The following is a 27090-nucleotide window of genomic DNA, read 5'->3' as shown; positions in this document are numbered from 1 at the left end:
CCGGCAAGGCAGGCGGGGAACGTTGGAGTCCTCCTTCACTGAAGCAAGCAAGCCTCATGTTCGCTTCCAGCTGCCTGGCTGCCGGCCGCCATCTTGGCTGGCAGTTAATTTGCATGTCGCCCTGATTAGCCAATGGGAAGGGTAGCGGTCGTACGCTAACTACCATGTTTCTCTTTTATTAGATAGGATTCTTCCATGCATAAAAAAACTTAATTATCCTATCAGTTAAAAGTGGTTATCTGGGTTTGAAAACTTGCTTAAGAAATTAGTTTATCCTACAGATTAATATCAAATAATACTACAGATTAAAAGCAAATTAATGTATGTTAACATACTTGCATTTCTTGTTGGATCCTTCAGTCTATATATCAGCATATATGCATTTGTGGAGCTAGTAGAAATACAAAAAAGATTAATAGGAACAAAAAGTAGATTGTAAAGACTCCATTTCCTAGCATCAAATATTTATTTAAAATATTTTTTGTTGTTTCAAACAATTAGAAATCATGAAACTGTTCTCGAATAGGTTCAAATTTAAAACATTCTAGAAAAAAAAATCTACTTTGCTTTTACTGATACATTTATGAGGAGATTCCATACCTCCTCTTGGTAACACAGTAAAGTCTTCAAAAAAACCTGTGTCCTAGAATGATTACTATAATTAAGTCAGGAGTCAGCAAACTTCTTCTGGAAAGGGCCAGATAATAAAAGTATGATCTGTGTTGCAATTACCTAACTCTGCTGAGGTAGTGGGATAAGATCAACATAAAATATTTAAGCAAATGATACGGTGATGTTTCAATAAAACTTCATTTCCAAAAACTGGAAATAAACTGGATTTGGCCCACCACTGGGTTAAACTTTCTTAATGGTGAAAAATATTGAGAAGCTGTTGTTAATTTATAGACACGATAAATTACAAAGTTATTTACCTTGCAAAAGCACTGGAGTAATACCCTCTGCTTCCTGAAGATCCACCATGTGTTTTCTTAATGTCCTCTTGTGTTATCTAAAAAGTTGTCACATTATTAACTTTTTGGTAAAATTTATAATACCACTACCTTTATGGCAATATGTAACCCAATATATAAATTTTTAACCTCAGAGTTAAATGGACCACACGTACCAATTCACAAAGTTTAATCATAATCAGCAGCTGCTAGTGACCACTTAGTTCTAGTGCTCTCAAACAGCCCACATGAAGGCTCATGACAAGAGGAAAATTGGGAATCTATCTCTGGAAACATTGAGCAAGCCCCAAAGAAACAAAACCAAGAAATAACAACAATTAACAAAGCAAGAAATTTACTGAGAGCAAAAACAAAATATTATTTGCTATGTGTCTTAAAATGCTTCACTGTACACATCTAGTCTCCCATTTCAATAAACCCAGAGATTGATAGAAACATCCCTGCTCGTCTTTTAGAATAATAATCTCAAAAAACCCCTCCTTACCCTGCTGACATGTTGATCATTGAAGCTGTACCACTGATCATCACTGAATGACTTTATACAAGCATAATAGTGACCACCAGCAGCACTCCCTGAATGAACCATAACGGAGAAGAGCTCATAGATCAAGGAATTCTAAGAGGAAAAAATAAAGGTAACTCAAGAAGAGGAAAAACACTTATTTGTATATTTCCTATTCTCTATTAATACATAGTGAAGTAACATGTTAGTTGTCCTATATATTTATTGTAGGTTAATGTTCCTCTAAGATAATTAAAATGGCAATTCACCATATAATTTTATACACCACAAGCTTCACTCAGTGTATTCCTTCATATTTTAATTATACTACAATCTCTGAAACTATGCATATAGAAATATAATTCATTTATGTAAAAAAGAAAACAATCTGAAATTTTAGAAGCAAGTGCCAAATAAAACACTATTCTAATATGCGTAGTCAAGATCAAGAAATTTCAAATAACTTTTTTATTCAAATAAGATTCAATTTCCTTTATAGAGGAGCTGAAGGATATAATGATTTGGAACATCTAATGTATTTATGTAATACCTGTGATACAGTGATTACTGATTTGATAGCTCTAAGGTATGCAAAGCTGTTCAACATTAGAAAATCAATCTATGTCAGCAATTTTCAACCTTTTCCATCTCATGGCATACATAAACTAATTACTAAAATTCTGTGGCACACCAAAAATATATTTTTTGCCAATCTGACAAAAAAAAAGTATGATGTTGATTCATTCACACCGGACAGCTATTGTTGTGTTGGCTGTTTTTATTTGACAATCTAAGGGAAAAGAGGTGAGTGTCCCTGACTAGTCAGGCATCACATGTTTTGAAAATTCTTGCAGCACACTGTTTGAAACTCGCTGATCTATGTAATCCACATCAAAGAAGGGAAATTACATGATCATATGAACTGACCCAGAAATAGCATTTGACAAAAATCCAATACCCATCATGATAAAAACTCTCAATAAACAGGAAGAGGGGAACCTCCTTAAATTGATAAAGAACATCTACAAATCACCTCTAGCTAATACCATAATTAAAGATGAGAGACTGAACATGTTCCTCATGAGACTAGGAACAAGGCTAGCATGTCATTTGCCACCACTCCTATGCAACACTGTAAGGGAAGTCCTACCTGTTTTAATAAGACAAGGGAAAAAAAAGAAAGACATAATTGTCTATGCAGAAAAACAGGAACAGGGTTTTTTTGCTCTAAAGCCACAGTGTGCCAACCCTTGCTTGAATGTAATGTTCTTTGTACTAAATTATAATGTGTCCTCTACATTATTCATTTCATCTATCTGTCCTGAAAGAAATAGGTAAGTTTAAAAGGTAAAGGGTCATGGTGGTGAGAATATAGGTCTTCATCTAAAAATAAATTTATGCAAGTGAAACTCCATTCTCAAATACTGTCTAAAAAACTATATATATAATATACATGACTCTAAGACTGCGTTAGTGATCAGTCTTCATGCCAGTGATTCATATTCACACCATGCCTAAGATATTTGATCTGTAATTCTCTCCTCAATAAAGCAGATTATATGAATGTGAAAGAAATGTTTGATTAAAAATCACCTACACAGTGACAAAAAAATTCTAACCTAGAGATTATCCAGCTTTTCAATTTTAAAATTATAACCCATGGAACTATAATATTTTTGAAGTACCTTAAGGGCTATCATGGAGGTGGGGGTGGGAAGAGGAAGGAGACTGAGGGCTTTGTCTTTCCCCCACCTTAAAAAGATCAGTTCTATTACTGTTTGATAAAGGGTTCCACAGCCCGCATTTTAAAAATCAAAAGACCTAATGTTTTCATTTTGCTACATGAGAAAAGTCTGAAGATGTAAGATGTAGAGGCTTGCTGCAACTTTCCAGACAGAAGTCCTGATTACTAGGACCCTTTCCACAGCATCACCCACCTTACTTACATAATCACAGTTTAGCCTCCCAGAAATCAATGCTCCCACTGTAAGTTTTTCACAAATTTAACTATAACCACATAAATGTATAAAAAATGAACACCTTAAAAAGTCTTTTCAAAAATTAAACTTCGTTTAAAGAGAACTTTCTCAGTCACACAGCTACCACATTTTACATATATATAGTATATATCACCTCAGAGATTACATTATTCTCTCTTTCAACTAAAAACCGCAAACTATAAAAGGCACCTTTTCAAGACCAGGTTTTGAAATCTTTTCAGTTCCACTATTGTTTTCAAGGCAGATCCCTTCATCAACACCATCATCATTGGAGAAATCATTGCTCATTTGATCACTGTGACAACTGCCTTCGTTTTCTGCTCCACTGTCAGTGCAACTTTCAGTCTGAGGAGATTTCTTAATAAAACATAATTATCTTACAATAGCAAACTAAATAAAGGAAAAATATATAGTCAAGTAAAACTTTTTTCTACATGCTGCTTTTTCACATAATTTAATATACTGTTAATAAATACTTATTTTACTTTAAGTAAATTTAGTTTTTCTTAAAAAGTGAGACAAAAAAATATAATGAACAAAAAAGTGTGTTTTAAAAGCATTTATATTAATGTCCTTAAAATTCTAATTCAACAAATTAGTAATTCAGAATTCTAGTAAACTCCTTTTATGTTTATAGTTGTAAAGTAACAATAAAAAATTTTTTCACCAAAATCAATAAAAGCAGAGAACCTAAACTCCAAAACGAGCTTCTTCTGTTTTCAAATTCCCAAAGAACATCATCTCTTTTATTGAACTGAAAGTTCCATATCATTGTGCTAGGTGTTGTACTAGACTAGACAATTAGAAAGAAAAACCAGACATTGTTTCTATCCTCAAGAATTTTATACTCTAGTGTATAGGAGGTGGAAATGTAACAAGAGCAAATCATACTTTTCCCTGCTTTTATGATTTTTAAATCCCTTTCATGCATATTTAAATGGAAGAATCTACTTCTTAGAAATCCTCAATTTTTACCCCTTTCCTTTAATATTTTATATACATACCTAAAAATATTTTTATTTAAATAACTTAAGAATTCTTCTCTAAGGTATCGCATAGAAGTTCTTGAATTAACCAAGCAATCTATAATAATAAAAGTGTAATATGTTAATTAGACCGGTCCATCTTCCGGATGAAGCCGGGCTGTGAGGGAAGCCCAGGTCCCGGGTGCCTGCCAGCGGCTGGAGGGAAACCCGGGTCCCGGGTGCCAGAGGGAAGCTAGTGCCAGCAGCCAGGGGAAGAAAGGCCTACTATTGCACGAATATCGTGCATCGGGCCACTAGTATAACATAAGCACCAATTTTGCCAAGAACTTTGCTGCATCTAACATAGTCTTCATCCCTTTAGTTGGTTCAAGGAAAAATGGAGGTGAAAACCAACATTAGAACTCTATACTAAGTCAAAAGAGATCATTTCTGAAACTCCTTTACCTAAGCCAGAACATCTCTTTTCTTCTCCCAAGAAATGGACTTAGAACTTCCTAAAAGTTCCTGTCAAACTTTATATATAGGTTTTCTTCCCTTGGGAAAAAAAATTCCCTTTTAAGAAATATATTAGGAACATGCAGAAGACCAAAGTAATAATGATCTCTGAGTAGGAATCCTACAATGATTACACCTCCTTTGAAAGTTTGGTATACTCTGAGTAGATTTCCTAGCTTAAGCACAAGTCTTTGAGATATTATTTTAAATTGAATCTTTCAAAATGTTATTTGGTCATAGGTATCATTCAATGAATGTTTACTTTACCAAAGGTGCTTTCTTCTCACTTATTAGCCTTACTTTACAGACAAGGAAAGTGAGGCTCAGAAAGGTTGCTCTTTTGTGCCACACTGCCTCTTAGTTTTTAACAACACTCAATACAATTTGATGAATGTTTAAAATTATTTTTGAGCTTCTGGGGAAAGATATTTTTATAATTACAGTAATCAGTTCCAATCAGAAAAAACATGCTTCATGACAGTTTTGAGAATAAAGATTTATCACTCTTACAACTATGTTAAGTAATTGTAAATATTCCTCATAATGAAATATTAAGAGTTTACAAAAAAAATATAGTGGGACAGCCCTGGCTGGGTAGATCAGTTGGTTGGAGCACCATCACAATATGCCTGGTTGTGGGTTAGATACCTGGTTGGGGCACATACAAAAATCAACCAATGAATGCATGAATGAGTGGAACAACAAATCAATGTTTCTCTCTCAAATTAATAAATAAAAGTTTTTAATAAAATGGTCTTATTTGGAAAAAACAAAAGATGGATTTAAAAAAAAAAGAATGTAGTGGGACATCATGAATCTTTTACTAGATAAGGAGAAAGAAATCAGAGAATTCGAGGTCAATGAGTGGAAGAAATTGAAGAGCTTTACCTGTGTAGTTCAAAGTCCCATTCTCAAACTATTTAAATAAAGTTTTAATTAAAAAAAAACTAATTAGAAAAGGAAAAGAGACAAAATACCTTCCTTTTCTAACTTCCTAATCTAGCCAATTTAAGAGCAAGCAAACCTTAAATGAGAATAACCCAGAACCCTTAACCCTGAAAAAGACACTAAGACAAATAAGAAATTAAGGCCATCCTATTTAGTTTCCTTGTTTATTCATTCATATATACTTGTTCTGTGTTTTTTATGTACCACAAGTGCAGCTCACCTCTAAATTGTTTTTTCAATAACTAAGAAAGTTATGAAATATAAGATTATCTCTCCAATTAAAGAAATAATTTCAGAGTTTTAGGTCTTCTTGTTTTTTCAAATGATATAATAAGTTACTTTGATCAAGCAAGAATATTAGAAATATAATTTATGGTGGACAGGAAAAGCTTATACAAAGTTAGTTGTTTTTATAGACTTGGCATTAGAAAATAAGGAAAGGCTTCCATCAAGAAAATAGTCTGAACATCAGTGTTAAGTTATTCCAAATAGCTCTTTTAAACATGACTAACCAAATGGATTAATGAAAAACATAACAAGAAAATATAATACTTACCTCATCTTCTACATCAATAAATGTACTCATATCCAGCTCTTCAGGAAATGTCATCCGATCATTCAATTTAATCCTGTGCATGGTTGTATAATCAAAATCAAACCTTTTCAATTGTAAGGTCAGCAGATAAGGGAAATGCAAAAACCGAAGACCCTAAAAAGAAAAGGGGACATATTAAATATTGACCGTTATCTCAGGTAATTAAGTATTAATTTCTACATGACATCTACCTTTCGTGCATCACACTTCTTCTTACAACGTTCACAAAAATATTGATTTGGGCCATCCAGGATCTCTGGCTGAATAAATGCATGCAATGCTTCTTCCTAATTAGAAAAAAAAAATTGTTTCATAATTACTTAATGATGTTATAATACTAACGACAAAATCCTGAATATAAAAACAGTGCAACCACCCCCCCCAAACAAGGAAAAACAACAACAACAGTGCAATTACCAAAACACTTATAAGTAGAATGGCTAGAAAATTAGGAACTCAAAATGCAAAGAGGAAAATAAAATCAACAAAATGTTATCATTATAAAAACTGAGAAATAATATAAATTCTTATTTCATTCTGTATGAGATCTGCCTTTCCTAGCACTGCACATCAGTTAGTCATTTCTACCTAATTATTATTGTCTTTACATTGTGGTGTTTGCCTAAATAATCTAATAAAAATCCTCAGTCTTTAGATTAAAAAGTAAACCAGCTCTGGCTAGTGGCTCAGTGGTTAGAGTATCAGCCTGAGCACCAGAGGGTTGTAGTTTCGATCCCTACCCTGGTTGGGGGCACATGGAGAAGGCAACCAATTGATGTGTCTCTCTCACATCTCTCTCTCTCTCTCTTTCTCTCTCTCTCTCTCTCTCTCTCTCTCTCTCTCTCTCCCTCCTTCCCTGCCTCCCTCCCATCCATCCACTCTCTAAAAAAATCAATGGAGAAAATATCCTCGGATGAGGATTAACAACAAAAAAAGTAACTCCATACTTCTTAGAAAAGCAGTTATATGTATCATTTCAATATTCTTATGAGACATTTTTAAACTTACAGTAAATAACACAGAACTCTGAATATTTGACACTACCCATACACTTAAAAAATGTAATAATAATAATCTGAATCACTATATTTTGAGTCAATCAGTAATCCACCACTGCACTAGTGTGAAGGCAGAAAACCATTGTGCAATCTTCTCACTGCATGTCAGATACTGCTCCGTTTGAAAGTGTATGAGAGCTCCTGGGCTGTTCACCTAGTGTACCAGGTGGTTCTCTTTTCTCCATACAGCCTTAAGACAGAAGTAAGAAACGTAGTATGAATACTGCTGAAGAATTTGTGGGCATTAAATTAATTTTTAATCAATAATTTTTCACAATCAAAAAATGAATTTTAGTTAATACAACACATAAGACTGCATAACCTCAAATTTCATTTGACATCAGAACTACTGACAATACATATTTATTACACATAAAGAAAAAGTGGAATTATTAAGATGAAGTGTTTTCAAATATTTGGTGTTCTTCAAAGGACAGATAAAGGAGCTTGATCTGGCAAAATGAACTTAGTTTAAAATAGCTGGCAGAGCTTATAAAACTACTATCCACATATTGTTTGATCTAGCTCATTTTGGAATAAGATCAAGGCTATGAAAAGATATTCAAAATGCTTCTAACTTCATTTATCTTCTAGTTGTTCTCAAAAACACAAGGAAGACCACAGCTGGGAGGTGGGGGACAGGGTTCTGAAACATGACCAAGCATTTTACTGGAAGTCATAAGAAAGAACACATTTAGAAAATGATTTTTTTCTCTAAAGCATATTTTAAGCATAAAAAGGCAAATTTTATAAAAACATGAGAATAAAAGAAGCTTTCAGAGTATTACAAACATAGCTTAACATAGAATGACATCAAATTTGTTGTTTTCCAAATAGAGGTCATTTGAATTGGTAAAACACTCAATATCTAAAAATAAAAAAATCAGAGCAGGGGTAGGGGGATAAGGGGTGGAGGGAGAGTGAAAAATTATCTCACTCAAATTCTACCGTATTAAACTAAACTAAGGTATGTATTGTGTGTATTGGCTAAGGTATGTGTATATTGTTCTCTGCCTTATAGTTTATACCTAAAGCTTATCTTTTTTTAAAATTTAAATTCAGAGAAAAGTTTAAAGAACAGAAAATTCCCAGTAACTATTTACTCAGACTGTCCAGGCTTTCATCCCACCCACATATATATTTTTCACTACCATTTGAGAGTAGGTTCACATATCATGCTTTTCCTCTTAATACTTCAATGTGACTTTTTAAGAACAAGAATATTCTTAGTTCTCAAACTCAGAAAACTATGATAAAGTGCTTTTGTCCGTCCACATTCCAATTCTATCAATTATCCTAATAGAATTTCTCTGCTTCCAGTACAGAATGGAATCCAGGATCACAAATTGCATCTGGCTGACTGCCTCTTCAGATTCCTTTTTTTTCTGGAATAGTCTTAAAGCTTTTCTTTCATGACATTAATATTTATTTTAGAGGCCAGTTATTTTATAAAATGTTCCGCAGTTTGGGTTTCTCTGATGTTCCTCATGATTAGATTCAGATTATGCATCCCTTTCTAGACTACTAAGTAAGGATATGTCCTTTTAAGGGTATCACAGTCCCAGGCCATGTCCCTATCCTTATTGGCAATATTATGAATTTCAATCAATGTCAGAGTGTTGTCCATTTTGTCCACTAGTTATTTTTTTCCACTTGAAACTAATAAGAAATCTGTAAGGAAACTCTTAGAGACCAGGCACAAATCCTGAGCCTTAAACTTTTCACCCTAGATTTAGCACCCACTAATGCATTCTTGCTTAAATCAAATTTTAATGTTTGCTTTTATGAGCAACTTGAAAATCTTTTTAATAGGCCATTTAAGTCCATTCATATTTGATATGACTGATGTTTAGTTTCATTTCACTATTTTATAATTACTGTATTAAATAAATTTACTGTGTTCCTTTATGTATGTTTTCTGTGCTGTTTTTACAATTTCTTTTGGTATTTAGGGAGGTTAGCTTTATTTTTGTAGTGCATTATACTTTTTTATTACCCTTAATTCTATTTTCCCTTTTTTCTTACTTACACTTGTGTCTAGTCTGCCAGTAATATGTGGTACTCTTGTGTTTCCACCTATTCAACAGTCTATGATCTTTCCCTTTCTCTCCCCTTTTTTAAGAATGGCATTCTGTATACTTTGTCTAACAACATTTCATACCATTTTTCTACCGAGTCCCCATCCTTTTAAAATTTCGTCCTTATTTCTACAGTTTTAATTAGTCCTTAATTCTACAATTCAAGAAATCAAATGCTCAGTCCTTTTGCTGAAGCTTCCCCAGTGGTCCCTTGGTTAGATGGAGCTCATTCTCTAATAAACTCCACAGGAAAGGCTCATGATTATAACATTCAATGAGTTCTTCCATGTTCAAAATTGGTTTTGTATCCCCATAATTGAAGGAATACTTGGCTGGATACTGACTCCTTGGCTTGTAGTTGAGTTTTTTGAAATTGCTATTCTGCCATGATTTGAATGGTTGCTCTTCAGAAGTATGATGCCAGTCCAATATATCCTTAAAATTTAACACTTTATTTGTCCAGAGTTGATTATTCAAAGCCAATGTGTCCAGATAAATGGCGGGTCAAAAGGCAGGTTTAAATTTCCCTTAACCCAGAAAGCTTTCCTGGGATATAGTTTATAAGTTTTGTTTCACCTTGTTTTTATTCTCCAGATTCGTTATATTGGACACCTCCTTTGCTGGTTTTCTCTTACAATTTTCTCTGAGGTCCTTCTTATTTTTCTATCTCATTTTCATTTGATGTCCTTTAGATTTTTATTCCTTTTCATTCTTTCGAGTACTTTATAAATTTATTCATTTCTAACAGTGTTGTCATTTCTTCAATTTCTTTCCTGAATTTGGTCAATATTCATTGCATTTCATGTCTTTTTAAAAATCTATTTCTCTCCTTAAATTTTTGGATACCAGGCTGTTTTGCTAAATATTTAATTTAGTCTAGAGTACTGTTCTACTTTGTATTATTCTGCTTTGTGGCTATTTTCCCAAGGGCTTTTTTTTTGGCAGGGGCGGGGGGGGGAGGATAGATTTTCATAAGCTGATAATAAACATTTTCTGTTTTCTTCTAAAAGTGTTTAGTGGCTTTTCCCCCCTCCTAGTCATTGTGTGGATAGCATTCATTAGGTTAAGAGTACTTTCTTTTGTCAATACAGTAAAGTGCAGTTTCTTGAATTGGTAATGGGAGGAGAGGTTGGTGTCTTCTTTCATTTTGTAGGAGCCTTAATTCTTTTATTTCTTATCTTCTCTTCACTTGCTATGGATTGGAGCCATCAGCTCTTCTCTGTTTATCTCTTTCCCCAAAAGCAAAATTCCTCCAAGGCTGCCACTTCTAATCCTGCTCATTCTAAAATTCCTTCCCTGTAGCTGATGCTAAAAACTACTAAGTCCAGTCTATGTTGGCACATACTGTTGTACTTTCTCTTTTTGAGCGGATTTTGTATCTGTTTTACCTAAGTCCTTCAATCCCCTCTCCTCCATTTCATACAGTCTCTAAAGCTTCCCACTGCACACTCTCCACATACAGACTGCAGCAGCAGTGGAAATTCTATTGGGACTGGGTGATTATCTTGCTACTTACAGGTAATTTGAAGTTCATGATATTCTTTCTCCCACTATTGCCAAAGAAATACAAATGAAACCTAATTAACTCATACCTTCTATTTTGGGGAAGGATGTGTGGAGGTAGCCATTATTATCCTTCAGACTGAGAAACCAGTTAAAGCTTATTAGTAACTTTTGTTTCTACATTAATAAGTTTCTGCAGCTTTCTTACCCTAGCTTTTTAACAAGTTGTCACCATGATAATTATAATCAAGATTAGTCAATTATAAAAATTAGCTTCAATTTATCCATCCATTCAACAAATAATTTTGTGTAAATGATACATAAATGATGGGCTAATATAGCTGTATACATTTACCTCCACTTAATGTGATGTACAAGATAACTAAAAATCATGCCAAGCTATATTTTAGATAGTAAAAATGAGTCATGGATCACAAAATAGAAAATATTATAAACTTTGTACCATTAGTCAAACACACACACACACACACACACACACACACACACACACACACACACACAGTACTGCTTACCATCAGCTGTTATCTTGAGTATGTTAAATTGATGCATCATCAAAACTAGCATTGGGTTAATTATGATTGTTTTTCTTCATTCCATAGTGAAGATAATAGTTTTACTTTCTAGAACTTATATAGTATACAAAATGTAATTTTGCGTTTTTTAATACTGTAATTTTCACAATTCAGAACAGATAACTCTTATGTCCTTATTTCTCCAAATAAAAAAATCAGTTATCACAATTTTGTATTTAATGCAGAAAATATAGGCACAGTGCAATCAAAAGATATAACCAAAAAATGGTACTGTCTATAAATTATCAGTTTTCTCTTTACTCTTAACCCATATATAAAATTCTTTCTCCATCATTTAATGCCTATTTTATTTTGAATGGAGATATGGGCATTAAAATGTGATATTCTATTTTTCAAATTGACAAAGATAATTAAGAACCACAACTGATAACTATTTTCGGATTTTGATATACTTAGCAATTTTGGGATACTGATATACAGCAGCAAATAAATTCAACTATCTTCCCAGAATATATACTTTAATAAACACATGTGTTTTAACTAGGGAAAGGACTCCAAATACTTTTAACCTAAGCCATCCACTTATTTTAATTGCAATTTTTGAGGTAACTGTAGATTCATGCACAATTATAAGAAATAATAGACAGAAACCTTATAGACTCTGCCCAGTTTCCTCCAATGGTAACCTTTTACAAAAGTATAGTATATCACAACCAGGATATTGACATTGATACCTCTACCTATCTTATTCAGATTTCCCCAGTTTTGGTATAGTCATTTGTCTGTATTTGTGTGCATATTAAGTTCTACAGTTTTATCACCTGTATTGGATCATGGAGCCATCACCAGTCAAGAGACTGAACAGTTCCTACACCACAAGGATGCCTTAGGTTGCCTTTTTATAGTAACCATCTACCCATCCACCTGCTGACCCCACCAAATCTATAAGCTCTGGCAATGATTAAGCTGTCCTCCAGTTTTAAAATTTTGTCACACCAAAAATATTATATGAATGGAATCATATATGTAACCTTTGAGATCGGTTTTTCCCCCCACTCAGCATAATTCCATGGAAATTCATTCAAGATTTTGTGTATATCCGTAATTTATTCCTTTTTATTGCTGAGTAGTATTCTATGATTTGTATGTACAAGTTTGTTAATCACTCACCTGATGAAGGACATTTGGGCTGATTTCAGCTTTGGAATATTAACATAAAGATGCTATGAACATTTGTGTACAGGTTTTTGTGTGAACATAACTTCATTTCCCTGGGATAAGTAACCAAGAGTACAACTGCTAGAATTCATAGTAATTACAAGTTTCGTTTTATATGAAGATATCTGTAACATTTCACATTCCCACCAAAAATGAGTGTGATCCAGTTTGTCCACACTATCACCAGCTTTTAGTGCTATCATTGTTTTTTATTTTAGCCATCTGTAGGTAGGCAATGATATCCTCATTGTAGTTTGAATTTGTATTTCCCTAGTGATAGGAACATCTTTTCCTTACATCTGTATATCCTCTTTGATGAAATGTTTTGTCTTTTTTTCAACTGACTAAATGAATTGTTTGGGGTATCTTTCTTACTATTGTGTTTGGAGACGTCTTTATATATCCTATTAATTCTTTGTCAGATATTTGGTTTGCAAGTATATTCTCCCAGTCTGTAGCTTCTATTCTTATTCTCTTTGAATGGCTGTCAAGGACCAAATTTGTAATTGTGAGGAGTTCCAACTTCTCAATTTTTCCCTTTGTGGATTGTACTTTTGATATCAAATCTAATAACTCATTGCTTAACCTTAGATCTGGAAGACTTCTTTCCTAATTATATTTCTAAGGTTATATCTTTACACTTTATGTTTAAGTCTATGATCCATTTTGAGTTAATTTTTGTACATATAGATGCCCAATTGTTCCAACACCATATATTGAAAAAATCATCGTTCCTCCATTTAATTACTTTTGTGTCTTTCTCAAAAATCAGATAGGTCTATTTGTTGAATCTGTTTGTTTTCCCTTCTGTTCCACTAATCCATTTGTGTATCCCTCCACCAATAGCACACAGCCTTGATTAATATCACTATATGTCTTGAAATCATGTAGACTGATTTCTCCAACCTTATTCTTCTTTTTCCAAAATTCGAGCTATTTTAGTTCTTTGCCTCCTACATAAATTTTAGAGTGAACTTATGTATATCATCAAAAATTTTGAAAGGAATTGCACTAAAACTATATAATTTGGGAGAGAATAAATATCTTTACTATGCTGAATCTTCCAATCAATTAGCACAGTATGTCTCTCCATTTATTTAAACACTAGAGGCCCAGTGCACAGATTTGTGCAACAGTGGGGTCCCTTGGCCTGGCCTGTGGGGATCAGGCCGAAACTGGCTCTCCTACATCCCCTGAGGGGTCCCAGATTCTGAGAGGGGGGTTCTCAGATGACGCACCCTGGAATTGGGCTCCCTCCTCTTGATCTGGGTATATCACCCGCCAAGAAACACAGCTGCCAAGTCACCGCAGCTCTGCAGCTCCTGCATTAAGCGTCTGCCCCTTGGTGGTCAGTGCACATCATAGCTACCAGTTGGAGCATCTGTCCCCTGGTGGTACTGCGCATTATAGCTACCAGCCAGTCGGCCAGGTGACCAGTCGCTTAGACTTTTATATAGATTCTCCTCAGAGTTTGTAGTTTCTAACACATAGGTCACAGTATCTATTTTGTTGGATTCACACCTAAGATCTTTTTCCATAACTGTAAATGGTACTGTGTTTTTAATTTCACTTTTACATATTCTTTGCTAGTATTTTGAAATACAATTGATTTTTGTAGCTTTATCTTATTACCTGCTACCCTGCTAAATTCAGTTATATCCATGATATTTTTATATAAAATATGTTATCTAAAACAGGGTTGGGGGCAATTTCATATCTCCCTTTAATTGGCATGCCTTTCATTTCCTCTTCGTGCCTTATTGTGCTGGCTAAGACTTCCAATACTATCCTATATAATAAAGAGCTAATATGCTAATTAGACCAAAAAGCAGAACAACCATCCGAAAGATCTTCTGGACGAAGTTGGGGGGGGGGGGGTTTGCTGTGAGGGCCGAGCCCTTGCATGAATTTCGTGCATCGGGCTTCTAGTATTGAATAAGAGTGCTGAGAACAGACATCCTTGGCATTCTAGAGGGAAAACACTCAGTCATTTACCATGAAGTATTGTGTTAGCTATAGGTTTTTTAAAAATATGTTCTTTATCAAGTTGCAAAAATTACCTTACTTCTAGTTTTCTGAGTTTTTATCATGAGTGTTTATTGTATTTTATCAAGTGCTTTTTCTGAGTCAATTGATGTGATCATGTAAATTTTCCTTTTGGTAGAGTAACTCATCGATTTAAAAAAAATACTGATCAGCCCAGAATACCTGGAATGTATTATTTAATTCTATCTGCTAATATTTTGCTAAGGATTACCCCATCTATATGCCTTAAGGACACTAGCCTTGTCATAATTTTTTATTTGTTTTAACTGTTTTTGTCTAGTTTAGCACCAAGGTAAGACTCTGCTATTGTTGAGTGCAGCATTTTCTTAATATCTATTAAATTCTGTTGGTTGATGGTGTTGTTGAGTTCTATATCTTTGCTAATTTTCTGTCTAGAGGGTCTACCTATCAATTATTGAGAAAGGTGCACTGACAATTGTAGCTATGTCAATTTCTCCTTTTAGTTTGGGCAGTTTTTACTTCCTATGTTTTGCAACTCTATTATTTGGTACATACACATTTAGGACTGCTGTCTTCTTGATGAATTGGCCATTTTATCATTACATAATGCCCCTCTCTTACCTACATCAATGTACTTCAAGAGAGGTTTTTGTAGACAGCATATTACTGGGTCATGCTGTTGCTGTTTTTTAAGCTAATATGCTGATCTCTACCTTTTTAAAAAAATATATTTTATTGATTTTTTACAGAGAGGAAGGGAGAGAGATAGAGTTAGAAACATCAATGAGAGAGAAACATTGATCAGCTTCCTCCTGCACACTCCCTAGTGGGTATGTGCCTGCAACCAAGGTACATGCCCTTGATCGGAATCGAACCTGGGACCCTTGAGTCTGCAGGCCGACACTCTGTCCACTGAGCCAAACCGGTTAGGGCTGATCTCTACCTTTTAGTTGGTATAGTTAGACCATTTATACACAACTAAGTTTGCTATTTTAGGTGTTGTTTTTTTGTTTTGTTTCTCCTCCCTTCCGGAGGATTACTTGCACATTTTTTGAATTCTATTTTATCATACTGTTTTGAACATATCTTCTTTTAAGTGGTTGCTCTAGGTATTATATTATATACACATAATGCCTACTGGTGCCATCCTTTTCCCAGTTCAAGTGAAGTACAAAAACCTTACCTCCCTTTATGTCTTCTCATCCTCTTCCATTTATAATAAAATTATCTCAAACATTTCCTCTCTATATATTTAGAATCATATCAGAAAGTGTGATAATTTTGATTGAACCATCCAACATAATTTAGGAAACTCAGGAGGAGGAGGAAAGCCGATTTTATTTACCCAGATTTTTACTTACCATGTTTTTTTCATCCTAATGTTCCAAGATACTACTTTTTAATCATTCCCTGTTTAGAGAAATTTCTTTAGCCATTCTTTAAAGTTGGGTCTGCTGCTGACAAATTCTCTTAGTGTTTGTTCATCCAAGAATGTCTTGATTTCCCTGAAGAATTTGGGTATAAGACTACTTGACAGTTCTTTCTTTCAACACCCACCTGAAAAATGTGCCACTTCCCTCGGGCCTCCATAGTTTTTTATGACAAATGTACTTTGAAAAAATCAAGAGTAGCTTTCCCCTACAAGGTGCCTTTTCTCACTTGCTGTTTTCAAGATATTTTCTTTGTCTTTAGTTTTTATAAGTATGACTACAATTTGAGTTGATGTAGAATTTTTCTGGCTTATCCTATCTGGCGTTTGTTCAGCTTCTTGGATCTGTAGACTTATCCCTTTTGCCAAATTTGGGAAGTTTTCATTGATTATTTCTCTGAATATTTTCAGTGTTGCCTTCTTTTTTCTCTCCTTCCAGGACTCCAGTGACACAAATGTTAGATCTTTTACTATTAGTCCCATGGGTCTCTGAGGAACTTTTCCCCCTCAGTCTATTTCACTCTGCTGTTTAGATTGGGCAATTTCTATTGTTCTGTCTTCAAGTGAGTTCACTAATACTTTCCATTGTCTCCTCCATTCTGCTGTTGAGTATATCTGTTGAGTTTTTTTAAATTGTTATTACATTTTTCAGCTCTAAATTCCTATTTTATTTTTCTTTATATCCGCTACTTCTTCCCTGAGACTGTTTCCTCATTTGTTTCAAGTGGGTTTGGAATCTCTCATTGAAGTATTTCTATGATGGTTGCTTTAAAATATTTGTCAGATAATTCTAACGTCTGTCATTTCAGTGTTTTGTTTTGTTTTTTGTCTATTGATTCTAGACCCCATTAAAATCTTCTGATTTAGCTGATCCCTTTGACACTGCTCCAGCTGGGGAAAAGGTCCCTGTCTCATTACTGCCAGGTGGAAGTAGAAGTGTAGGTTTCCCACTTGGCCTCTGTTGATACCTGAGTTGAAGAGGAGCTCCTCATTACTAAAGGGCAAGGGTACTGATTCTGGCTGCTCAGTAGGCCTCTGCTGATATCACCTTGGCTGTGAGGGGACTAAGCTTCTTACTACGGGAGGAGGGTAGAAGTTCTGATTCTCCTCCATGAGGTATCAATCCAGTGGGGAGGGAAAGAAGCACTTCCTTACTGTCAGATGGGAGTTAAAGGCAGGCTCTCCATGTGGTCTCTAGTGACAGTGAACCAGGGGAAAGGGAGAATAGCAGTGGGAAGGTTCCTTACTGCCCAGCATAGATGAAACTTCTGGCTAGCTACTCAGTCCTCTCTGATGTCACCCTGGTACAAAGTTGGAGAACTTTGTTATAACTTGATGAGGGTAGAAGTTGAGGATCCATAACAGCTGGCATGAGTTGGGGAACAAAGTTTTTCCATGGTGCTTGGCTGGAGCAGAGCCGTTATTGTATAAACATTTTGTGCCTTACTAGGCTGTCCTGGCCTTTTGATAGAGTAGTCTTTTTAGTCTGTGCCTGTTGTTTCCAGATTGCCAACTTTTTCATATTCAAGTCTGGGATAAAGTAGGCAAAAAGAAAACCCAAGGAACTCACCCCATGTCATTCCTTCAGTCCACTAGTCTTTATGCCTTTTCTCCACCTTTCAGAGACTTCTTATGTTTGTTTTGTATATAACGTTCAAGATTTTCAGTTGTTTTACGGAAGGAATAAGAAATTGTACATCTATTCCATTTTCCTGAAAGCAGAAGCCCCACTTTTTAAATTGGTTCTCTCTAATCCAACCACACAGATTCCTGGAAAAATGAGGGTAGTCTATGGAAGCAATTTTTCTTTATGTAATGCTTACAAAGTTGGACCACTGAGCCAGCCATATAACAATGTTCAAATCACCTGTTAAATCAGGGTGTATGTCTTATGATATAAACTTGTGTAAACACTTGAAATGCTTATGATTTTATGAATACTTATAAATTTAACAATTTTAAAGTTATAAATTTAACAATCATTCAAAACTTAAAAATAATCATTAGCCCAGCCCATGTGGCTCGGTGGTTGAGTGTCAACTTATGAACCCAGTCAGGGCATATCCCCGGCTTGTGGGCTTGATCCCCAGTGGGGGGCATATAGGAGGCAGCCAATCAATGATTCTCTCTCATCAATGATGTTTCTATCTCTCCCTCTCCATTCCATTCTGAAATCAATTAAAAAATATTTTTAAAGCTCATTAAACTATATTTACTTATGAAACAAAACCTCTTTTACATAATCTGATCTTTCCAAAGACACTATATGGAACTGTACAGCTAAACCCATTTCAGACTTTTGAACACATATTGTTATAATAAACAGATATTTAAATATACTTACCCAATAATAGAATAAAAGTATCTTAATAGGAAATTACCTAGAACAGTGCCTGTCAGAGTAGGCAACTCAATAAATATGTTAAATGACAAAAGATACCCTTAAAATATAGTGTCTAAAATTTTACTGTTAAAAATGAAAAGCACCTCCCCTGTTAATGTCAAACATATGAGGCGCTATCATTTTTATTTAGTTTGTGAAACAGGCTTTCACAATTAACCAATAAAAATTATGTATCTAATTTTTATGTATCATCATAATGTATTATGTATTCTAGACTATCTCCTTATAATACATTCTGAAATGTGCCTGGCAATATGCAGATTCAAGATTTCTTTGATCATAACATTCAGAAAGACTAGTTTTAATATAGACAGCTCTAATCAGTGAAAAATAAAAGGTTCTGATGATCTAAAAAAATCATTAAGAACAAATTTTTTAAAATACTAATACAAACAACATTTCTGCTGGTGCTAATTTTTTAGGAGTAAGAATCTATAACAATAAAAGGGTAATATGCTAATTAGACCAGACAGCCGGACATCCTTCCGGACGACCTTCCGGACAAAGCTGGGGCTGCAAGGGCCAAGACAAGCCACTGTGACTGTGAGGGCCGAGCCCCTTGCATGAATTTCATGCATCAGGCCTCTAGTAAAATATATAAAACAACAGGAAATTGAAACATATATTTTAGCATTCTCACACTCCCTCAACATCCCAAGGACATAAATGTTAATGTGACAAAGTAGAAATAGTCCTTAAATCACCTTAATCTAATGCAGTGCTTCCCAAAATCTATTCCTCAGAATCTAAGTGTCCTTTGAAATATTAACAGATGTCCCACAGAGAAAGACAAGGCTAGGTTAAATACAGTTAAACAAATTTCCCTATTACAGGAATTCTCGGGACATTTAAAAAAAAATTTGTACCATGAACTTCACAAAAAGGATTATAGTTACTGAGTTTCCCAAATTTAATCAAAGATCTCCCAAACATCTATTAAATCCAGTGGGAGACTAGTATTGAATAAATTCAATCTGAGAGATAGAGAATGTCAGAGAACCCTTAAATACTGATGCCCTACTTGGCCAGGTAAAATGAAGACCAGAAATTTCATAAGTATCATAGTTATAATAACTAAAATATAATTCAACAAGGAAAATATTATGATGAAAAGTTTTTTTAATTGGAGGCAACTTCTCATACTTATTAGAAATAAGTCTATCAATCATGCTGAAAACTCCCATAAAAATTAATCATAGATATCGTAAGGATAAATTAGCTACATGTTAATTTTATTCATATTTTAATCTTAAACATTATTCTCAAATAATTTATTTGAACATGGAGATAACACAAGTCCATGTTTTAGATGATTAAAAGTAAAAAAGCTTCAATTTTAACAGAACCTCAAATGTAACTGTCTGAAATTAAACATTAGGTGTTATTCAACCTCACTGATATGAACAGAACATACTATAAACAGAACATATAACTGTCAATGTTGTGTGTCTATGTATGTATGTGTGATTGTATTTGTATGTGTGTGTGTGTGTGTGTGTGTGTGTGTGTGTGTGTGTATATATATATATATATATACAAAAAAGAAAGAATCCAAAATTAAAAGTTACAAAATAAATTTAAGAGTTCAATTCAAATTAAGGCCAAATATTATATATAGCCTTAATGAGATTTTACACTTCTCCTTTTAACTAGATTTTTACAATCCACATTTATATAATTCTTCTAAACATATAAACTTAACAAAATACACAATGGCAAACAGTGATATAAAAATTATTTTAGATGCTGTGTGATGATTTCTGTGGATTAAGAAGTATAGGTTGTAAGTTTTGAATTCAGAAAATAATGGGAAGTCACTTACCTCTAACTAAAGTTCTCTGAAGGTAGTATCCTCCTTAGAACCCCTATCTTGGGTAGTTTCACCTGCTGTTATTTCCCTCAAGAGATTCCAGCAAAGTCTAGGAAGTTTTAAGTTGCCTTCTGCAAGCCCTATTAGCGCATGTGTGTTATAAACCTGCTCACATACTGCCTCATAGCTGTAGCTTCCAGTTCCCACTGAATCACCACCACCACCATCTGTGTTTTAAGGGAGGATACTACCTTTGGAGAATTCCACTTAGAAATGTGACTTTTTACACTCCTTCAAAAATATTCTCCAAATAGCTCCTCTGCTGTGTCTATAATGTACTTGAGAGTGGTGGCAATTCAGTAGGTAAATAAAGCATGACAAAAAAATTGCTAAGCAATTATATTTGCTGAATACTCAACACTGCAAAAGACAAATAAAACTAGCTTCCTCAGAATATATCAAAAAACTAAACTAAATGTATACGTGAAAAATCCCTTTTAAAAAATACTTTTGTAAACAAATTAGAAGAAATATTCTGTATCACTTGGGCCTACCAAATATTTCCCTAGTATATTTTGCTCAAGAAATGCCAATATTTAAAAATGAGTTAGGAAAATAAACCATTGAAAGACAAGTGCTAACTAATTTCCAATGGTTTTTCAGTATGTCACTTCTAACGTAAACTGCCAAAATAAAGAAAAAGCAAAACATAAATGAAAAACAAAACTAGTAACTCAAACCACAGCCAATCTCACATACCTAAAATGGTAGTTTACAAAGGGCACAAAATTTTTCAAATCTACTCAGGAAGTAAACTAAAAAACAGTGGAGGAAAGAAAGGAGACCTGATCTGCCACTATCCAGGAAAGGTCTTTTACTTTAGATTCCACTCATAAAATTCTGTAACGTCTTGCTGATCATTTTCTGATAGCCATATAAAAGTAGAAGAAAACAGCAAAGGGTATCAATTTTCCTAGAGACCAGAGGACTAAACCACACATGTAGCACTATTTTAGATAAAGTATGAACTAGCTTTAAAAACACTGATTTTAGCTACGAGCCACTATCAGTTTGTTAGCATAAATAAGGCCCAAACAACATCATGACGAAATTCTTTTTCAGATGTATTAGTTAGCTCTGAAAGTTTCTCCTGGCTCATAATAGGTTCTAAATAAATGTTTCAGAATTCTCTCATTTTAAATATCAACGTAACTCCTTCTGTGACTCTCCTTTCACATAAGTAAACACACATAAGGATAAAATGCAATAATAATAACAAAATCAATTAAGAAATGGTTAACAGGAAGACTAAGAAATCTTAATCTCGCCAAAACCGGTTTGGCTCAGTGGATAGAGCGTCGGCCTGCGGACTGAAAGGTCCCAGGTTCGATTCCGGTCAAGGGCATGTACCTGGGTTGCGGGCACATCCCCCGTGGGAGATGTGCAGGAGGCAGCTGATCGATGTTTCTCTGCCATCGATGTTTCTAACTATCTATCTCTCTCCCTTCCTCTCTGTAAAAAATCAATAAAATATATTTAAAAAAAAAAAAAAAGAAAAGAAATCTTAATCTCCCACTTACATACTCAATATATAAATAAACCATATATAGTTCTGATTCTTCAAATTATCTGTGCTTCTTAAATGCATATATTTAAATTAAATTTTAGCATAGGAATGCTCCTTTAAAAATGTGGCCTCTGCTTATCATTAAACCAAAGGTTATTTTTCCAATTTTAAAAGTGTATGGAACAAAATGTCCCCAAAACAAAATGTACTTCTCAATGCAACAAAAGGTCACAAAATAGCATTTATGGAACAGATTGTTTAGAGGTAAAAAAAATAAATAAAGTGAAATAATCTAGTCAACTATCAGAAAGAATAAAACACTGAGCCATGAGGCAGTACATATGCATTTACTTTCCCTCATATACATGTATACATGCACTATTAGGACTCACTGAAGGGTCAAAAATCTTCTAGATCTTGCTAGTTTAAATGCAGGAATGATTAACAACCCAAGAAGGTGTATCTAGGATGATACTTACCTTATCAAAGATTATACCACTGTGCTATTATGTATTCTGTGTATGATACACAAGCAGTCAGCGGAAAGGTACACACCACACTAGCAAATGCTTGGCTGGACCCATAAGGTCGGATGACCAATGGAATATCAAGATATGTGTCGATTCTCCAGCCCTCATAACCACATTCCAGACATCTCACGTAGTCCTTCAGCTTGCCTTGATATAGTTCGTTTATAAGATCAGCCTAAAAATAAGAACATTTACATTTTAAAGTGTTCCTTAAAAATAATTTTTTTAAAAATGTGAAAACACAATTCATGCTTTTAAATACGAATTTCAAAAGGATATTCATTCTTACTGAAGTTTCAGAAAGCTTTAAGATTTGTCTAAAATTCTATTGAAAAAAAGTCAAGGCTTGATAAAAATCAACTAAAAATCAAAATTAGATTAACACTAATTTAAAAATCATGTACAAAAATTACCTATTTCAATTATCATATACTAGAGGCCTGGCGCACGAAATTCATGCACGAGTAGGGTCCTTAGGCCTGCCTGGCGATCAGGGATGATTAGGGCCTTCCGGCTGACGGCCGGGGCCTCCCTTCCCTGGCTGCCAGCCAGGGCCTTTCTTCGTACCGCACCACCCCCTGGTGGTCCGCAAGCAATCAAACTCCTGGTCTCCCAGTTGAACTCCCGAGGGGACCCTTTGCATATTAGCCTTTTACATATATAGAAGATTAAAAACCCCATCATTAAACAATGTTCTGTTGAAATCAGTTACCAATTTATTATACTATTAAGTGTCATATCTTTTCATTAGGCTGAAAATACATCCTAATCTATCACTTTAGGTACATTGATAATTACACAATTAAATAACTGGCTGTTTTTATAGCTTTACATATGCATATCACCACTCTCACAATAATATATTCATATTTTTAAAATAATATCTGCTAGCACAAACAAAACTGTTTAACTTTCAGTAACATATATAAAATTATTTTTAAGGAGGTTATAATTTTCTTTTAATGTACAGAAAATTTTTAAAAATCTTAAATTCCATCTCCCTTAAAATATCTTCACCTAAAATAATGGATCTCTTGCCTGGCCCAAAGAAGGCACATAACTCCCTAAGTAAGGAAACTCTCTCCATGTGAATGTCTTGCCTCAAAATTCTTGTACCCAAACTTTGGAACTGAGCAGGAATGCCCCAGCTGCCCTTAATAAAAGTGTTAACCCATAGAGGGATGTAATAAGAAGAAGGGTAACTTCAGACTTATGAAGAAAAAAAGAGGCCACTAATACCATCTATATAAATTATTAAAATACAACCCCACAGGACTGTTTAGAGAAACTAGATCACTAAATAAACTTAACATATTTTCAAATCTCTTAAGAAGAACGCACATTATAGTTTACCTCTCATAAATTTAAATCTCTTCTAATATCTAGAACTTAATAAGCCTTCAAACTAGGATCCACCTTCATTGTCTACTCTAATATTTAATGAAGTCTTCTTCATTCTCCTGTCCCAGTCATATTTGATTTTGTCTTCTCTATAATTCTGTAGTGGTTTAATCTAGTGTTTTTCAAACAGTTTCAATAGCAACCCACAGAAAGAAAGTAATTTTCATTGCAACCCAGTACATATAACTGTAACAAAAGTTACATAACAACAATACTTACCCTTACTTATGTGATGCTCTCTTATTTTCCATTCTATTCCTTTTTGTTTTGTTTTTAAGTGCTGGTGTATATTTACTAAACTGATTTCATAAACCATGAAGGGATCGCAATCTAGTTTAAAACCTCTGGCCTAAGCCACCATAATAGTTTCAATGAGAAAACAGACCCTCTGGGCTGTTGTCCAGATTCTCCACCGAGTCCCTTTGTTTTATCTCTATGATCCTCTATCACTGCACCCAGTATAAATCCTCTGTGCTGAGTCCTCAGTCCCATCAGTTCAGCCTTACTCCTCATCCCAATGACATATCTAAGGTTTTTTCATTCTTCTAACCCATTCCTCCTTCCAGTGGATAAGAAAAATAGGGTCAGAACAACAAGGATCCTAAATGTCAAAAGCATATGACTATGGTCAAAACTAAGGTAATGCTTGATGAATATACTTTGTAATGTGCTACAGATTACAAGACATATGTTGTACTTAATGAATATCTGAAAATACTGTTCAAAAATTGTCTCCTTGCCCTAACCAGTTTGGCTCAGTGGATAGAGCGTCGGCCTGCGGACTCAAGGGTCCCAGGTTCGATTCCGGTCAAGGGCATGTACCTTGGTTGCGGGCACATCCCCAGTGGGGGGTGTGCAGGAGACAGCTAATCGATGTTTCTCTCTCATCAGTGTTTCTAACTCTCTATCCCTCTCCCCTCCTCTGTAAAAAAATCAATAAAATATATTTTAAAAAATCATCTCCTTAAATCATGCATACCACATGTATGTATGCATGTACGTATGCATGTATGTATGCATACACACACACACACACACACCACACTTATATACATAAGAATTATGTAGTTTTTAGCTAAAAAGAAACCTTCTACTAGAGAATAGAGCCCAACTTCATTATTATAAAGATGAGGAAACTGAGATCTACAGTAGTTTAATGAGAATTTTTATTATTTTTTATTAGGTTCTCAGTTAATGGCCAACTGAGAACCTAGTATTTTCAATTCCCCATTTAGTATTTTCACAACTGAACTATGAGCAAGCCAAAACATTTCAATGGAATAAAAGTCCCTTTACGGTAATGAATGATTTATTAGAAAACACTCCCCTCAACTTGAGAGAGATGAATTACCTGTTCTGTTTGTTTCCATTTCTGTTCCAAAGCATCAAACATGACTCTGCACAGTTCTTGTACATCATGCTGCTGCCAAGCTATTTTAAGACAAAATTTAATTAAAATAGCAATATATTTAGTGTAATAAAATGCTAATTTGTTGTTTAAAGACAAATTTGTCAGAAACATGGAAAAGTCTACACAAACTGCTAAAAAAATACACATTATAGTCATGAAAAAGCAATTACAGTAAAGAATGAAGAGATCTCAACATTTACAGATAACATATGCTTTATGGTGCTATGTGTAATATTTGCTATTATTATTTTCTTTTTTACTATAGAGTTAAGAAAAATCTAAGATGACAAATTTAAAAAATTTTAGTTTAAGTACACATAGAGTATAACCAAGTGTATTTTAGAGGAAATTTTTAATTAATAAAAAATTTAGCCCTGACCTATCTTGCTCAGTTAAGAGCATCAGTCCGAGGACCAAAGGGTCAAGGGTTCAATTTCCAGTCACGGCAAGTACCTCGTTAGCAGATTCAAACCCCTGCCCCATCAGGGCATGAGCAGAAGGCAACCAATCGATGTGTCTAATGAATGGAAAAAATATTCTCACTCCTGGAGTGAGGATTTAAAAAAATACATAATAAAAAATTTATCTCTCAGAACTTAAATTTTAAAGAAAGTTATTTTTAAATCCCAGCAAAAAGAGTGAAAATGTTTAAGGTAAAGTTAATTAAGTTCTTAATTTGTGTTATTTTGCTATTTGTTTATAATACTGTCTGCCAGAATTCCTTTGAATATTAGAAATATTTATCATTACAAGAGAATTAGTACCCTCACTACTATCCCATCCAAAGCTCCTTGTAACATCTGTCGTTTCAATTGCTCTCTTTTTGCTGGTTTGTAACAAAACAAAAAGCCTTTGTAGTTGGTATGGTATACTGGTCACTGGATCTTCTTCAGATTCTTCAAACTCCCACCTATTGAAAAGAAATGATTAAAAATTATTTATAAAATATTTTTATTTGTTAAAGCATAATTAATATTAACATCACAGTAATGTAAGATCATATATAGACCATGGATATTAACTGAAGCTATTAATATCTAATGAAATACTAGTCTTTCAAGAATTCATAAAATTCAGAGGAAATTTAGACATTAATAAGAAAAAAGACATTAGAAAGCAATATGAATGAAAGACAAAGCACATTTAAAAGAAATTGTTAAATTTAATCAAGACTTTTGTTCTAATTATTAATTCACAAAAAATACAGGGAATAGAACAATAATTAAATGACACTATGGCATTCAACCATCAAAATCCAAACTGTTGAAATTACAGGACAAATGAATATATATTTTCAAGAAATAAATTATAAGGGGGGAAAAGACAGAAAGGGACTAAAAATAGATTAAGGGACTTATCAATCGATTTGAACAGATTTTTATAATTTAGGTGATATGACAGGGGTGAGCTTCCAAAAAATTAGAGTGGAGGATTACAGAATAAAATAATTGATCATGAGATGATAACATTCAAAACTGATGATAGGTACAGTTACATTCATAATAACATTTCACTATTTTTTAATGTTTGAAATTTTCCTTAATAAAATGTTTTAAAAATTAAGATAAAGTAATCCAGATTCGATATTTATCCTCAACATACTTCTGATAAACATTACTCTAG

General features: G+C 34.0%; 1 protein-coding gene across 1 annotated transcript in view; it reads right to left on the bottom strand.

The window, feature by feature from the left end:
• The window catches only part of USP47 (ubiquitin specific peptidase 47), a 72066-nt gene that overhangs the window by 23356 nt on the left and 21620 nt on the right, over positions 1-27090 (bottom strand). Inside the window, exons 6-14 of the mRNA XM_014545885.1 lie at positions 26232-26377; positions 25408-25487; positions 22681-22830; positions 6689-6784; positions 6459-6611; positions 3663-3830; positions 1456-1587; positions 933-1009; positions 336-391 (exon numbers count right to left, since the gene is read on the bottom strand). Coding sequence (XP_014401371.1) covers positions 336-391; positions 933-1009; positions 1456-1587; positions 3663-3830; positions 6459-6611; positions 6689-6784; positions 22681-22830; positions 25408-25487; positions 26232-26377 — 1058 coding nt within the window. The remainder of the gene's footprint in view (positions 1-335; positions 392-932; positions 1010-1455; positions 1588-3662; positions 3831-6458; positions 6612-6688; positions 6785-22680; positions 22831-25407; positions 25488-26231; positions 26378-27090) is intronic.

The sequence above is a fragment of the Myotis brandtii genome, unplaced genomic scaffold, assembly GCF_000412655.1.
Source record: "Myotis brandtii unplaced genomic scaffold, ASM41265v1 scaffold422, whole genome shotgun sequence".
Lineage (NCBI taxonomy): Eukaryota > Metazoa > Chordata > Mammalia > Chiroptera > Vespertilionidae > Myotis > Myotis brandtii.
This window is presented reverse-complemented; position numbering and strand designations above follow the sequence as displayed.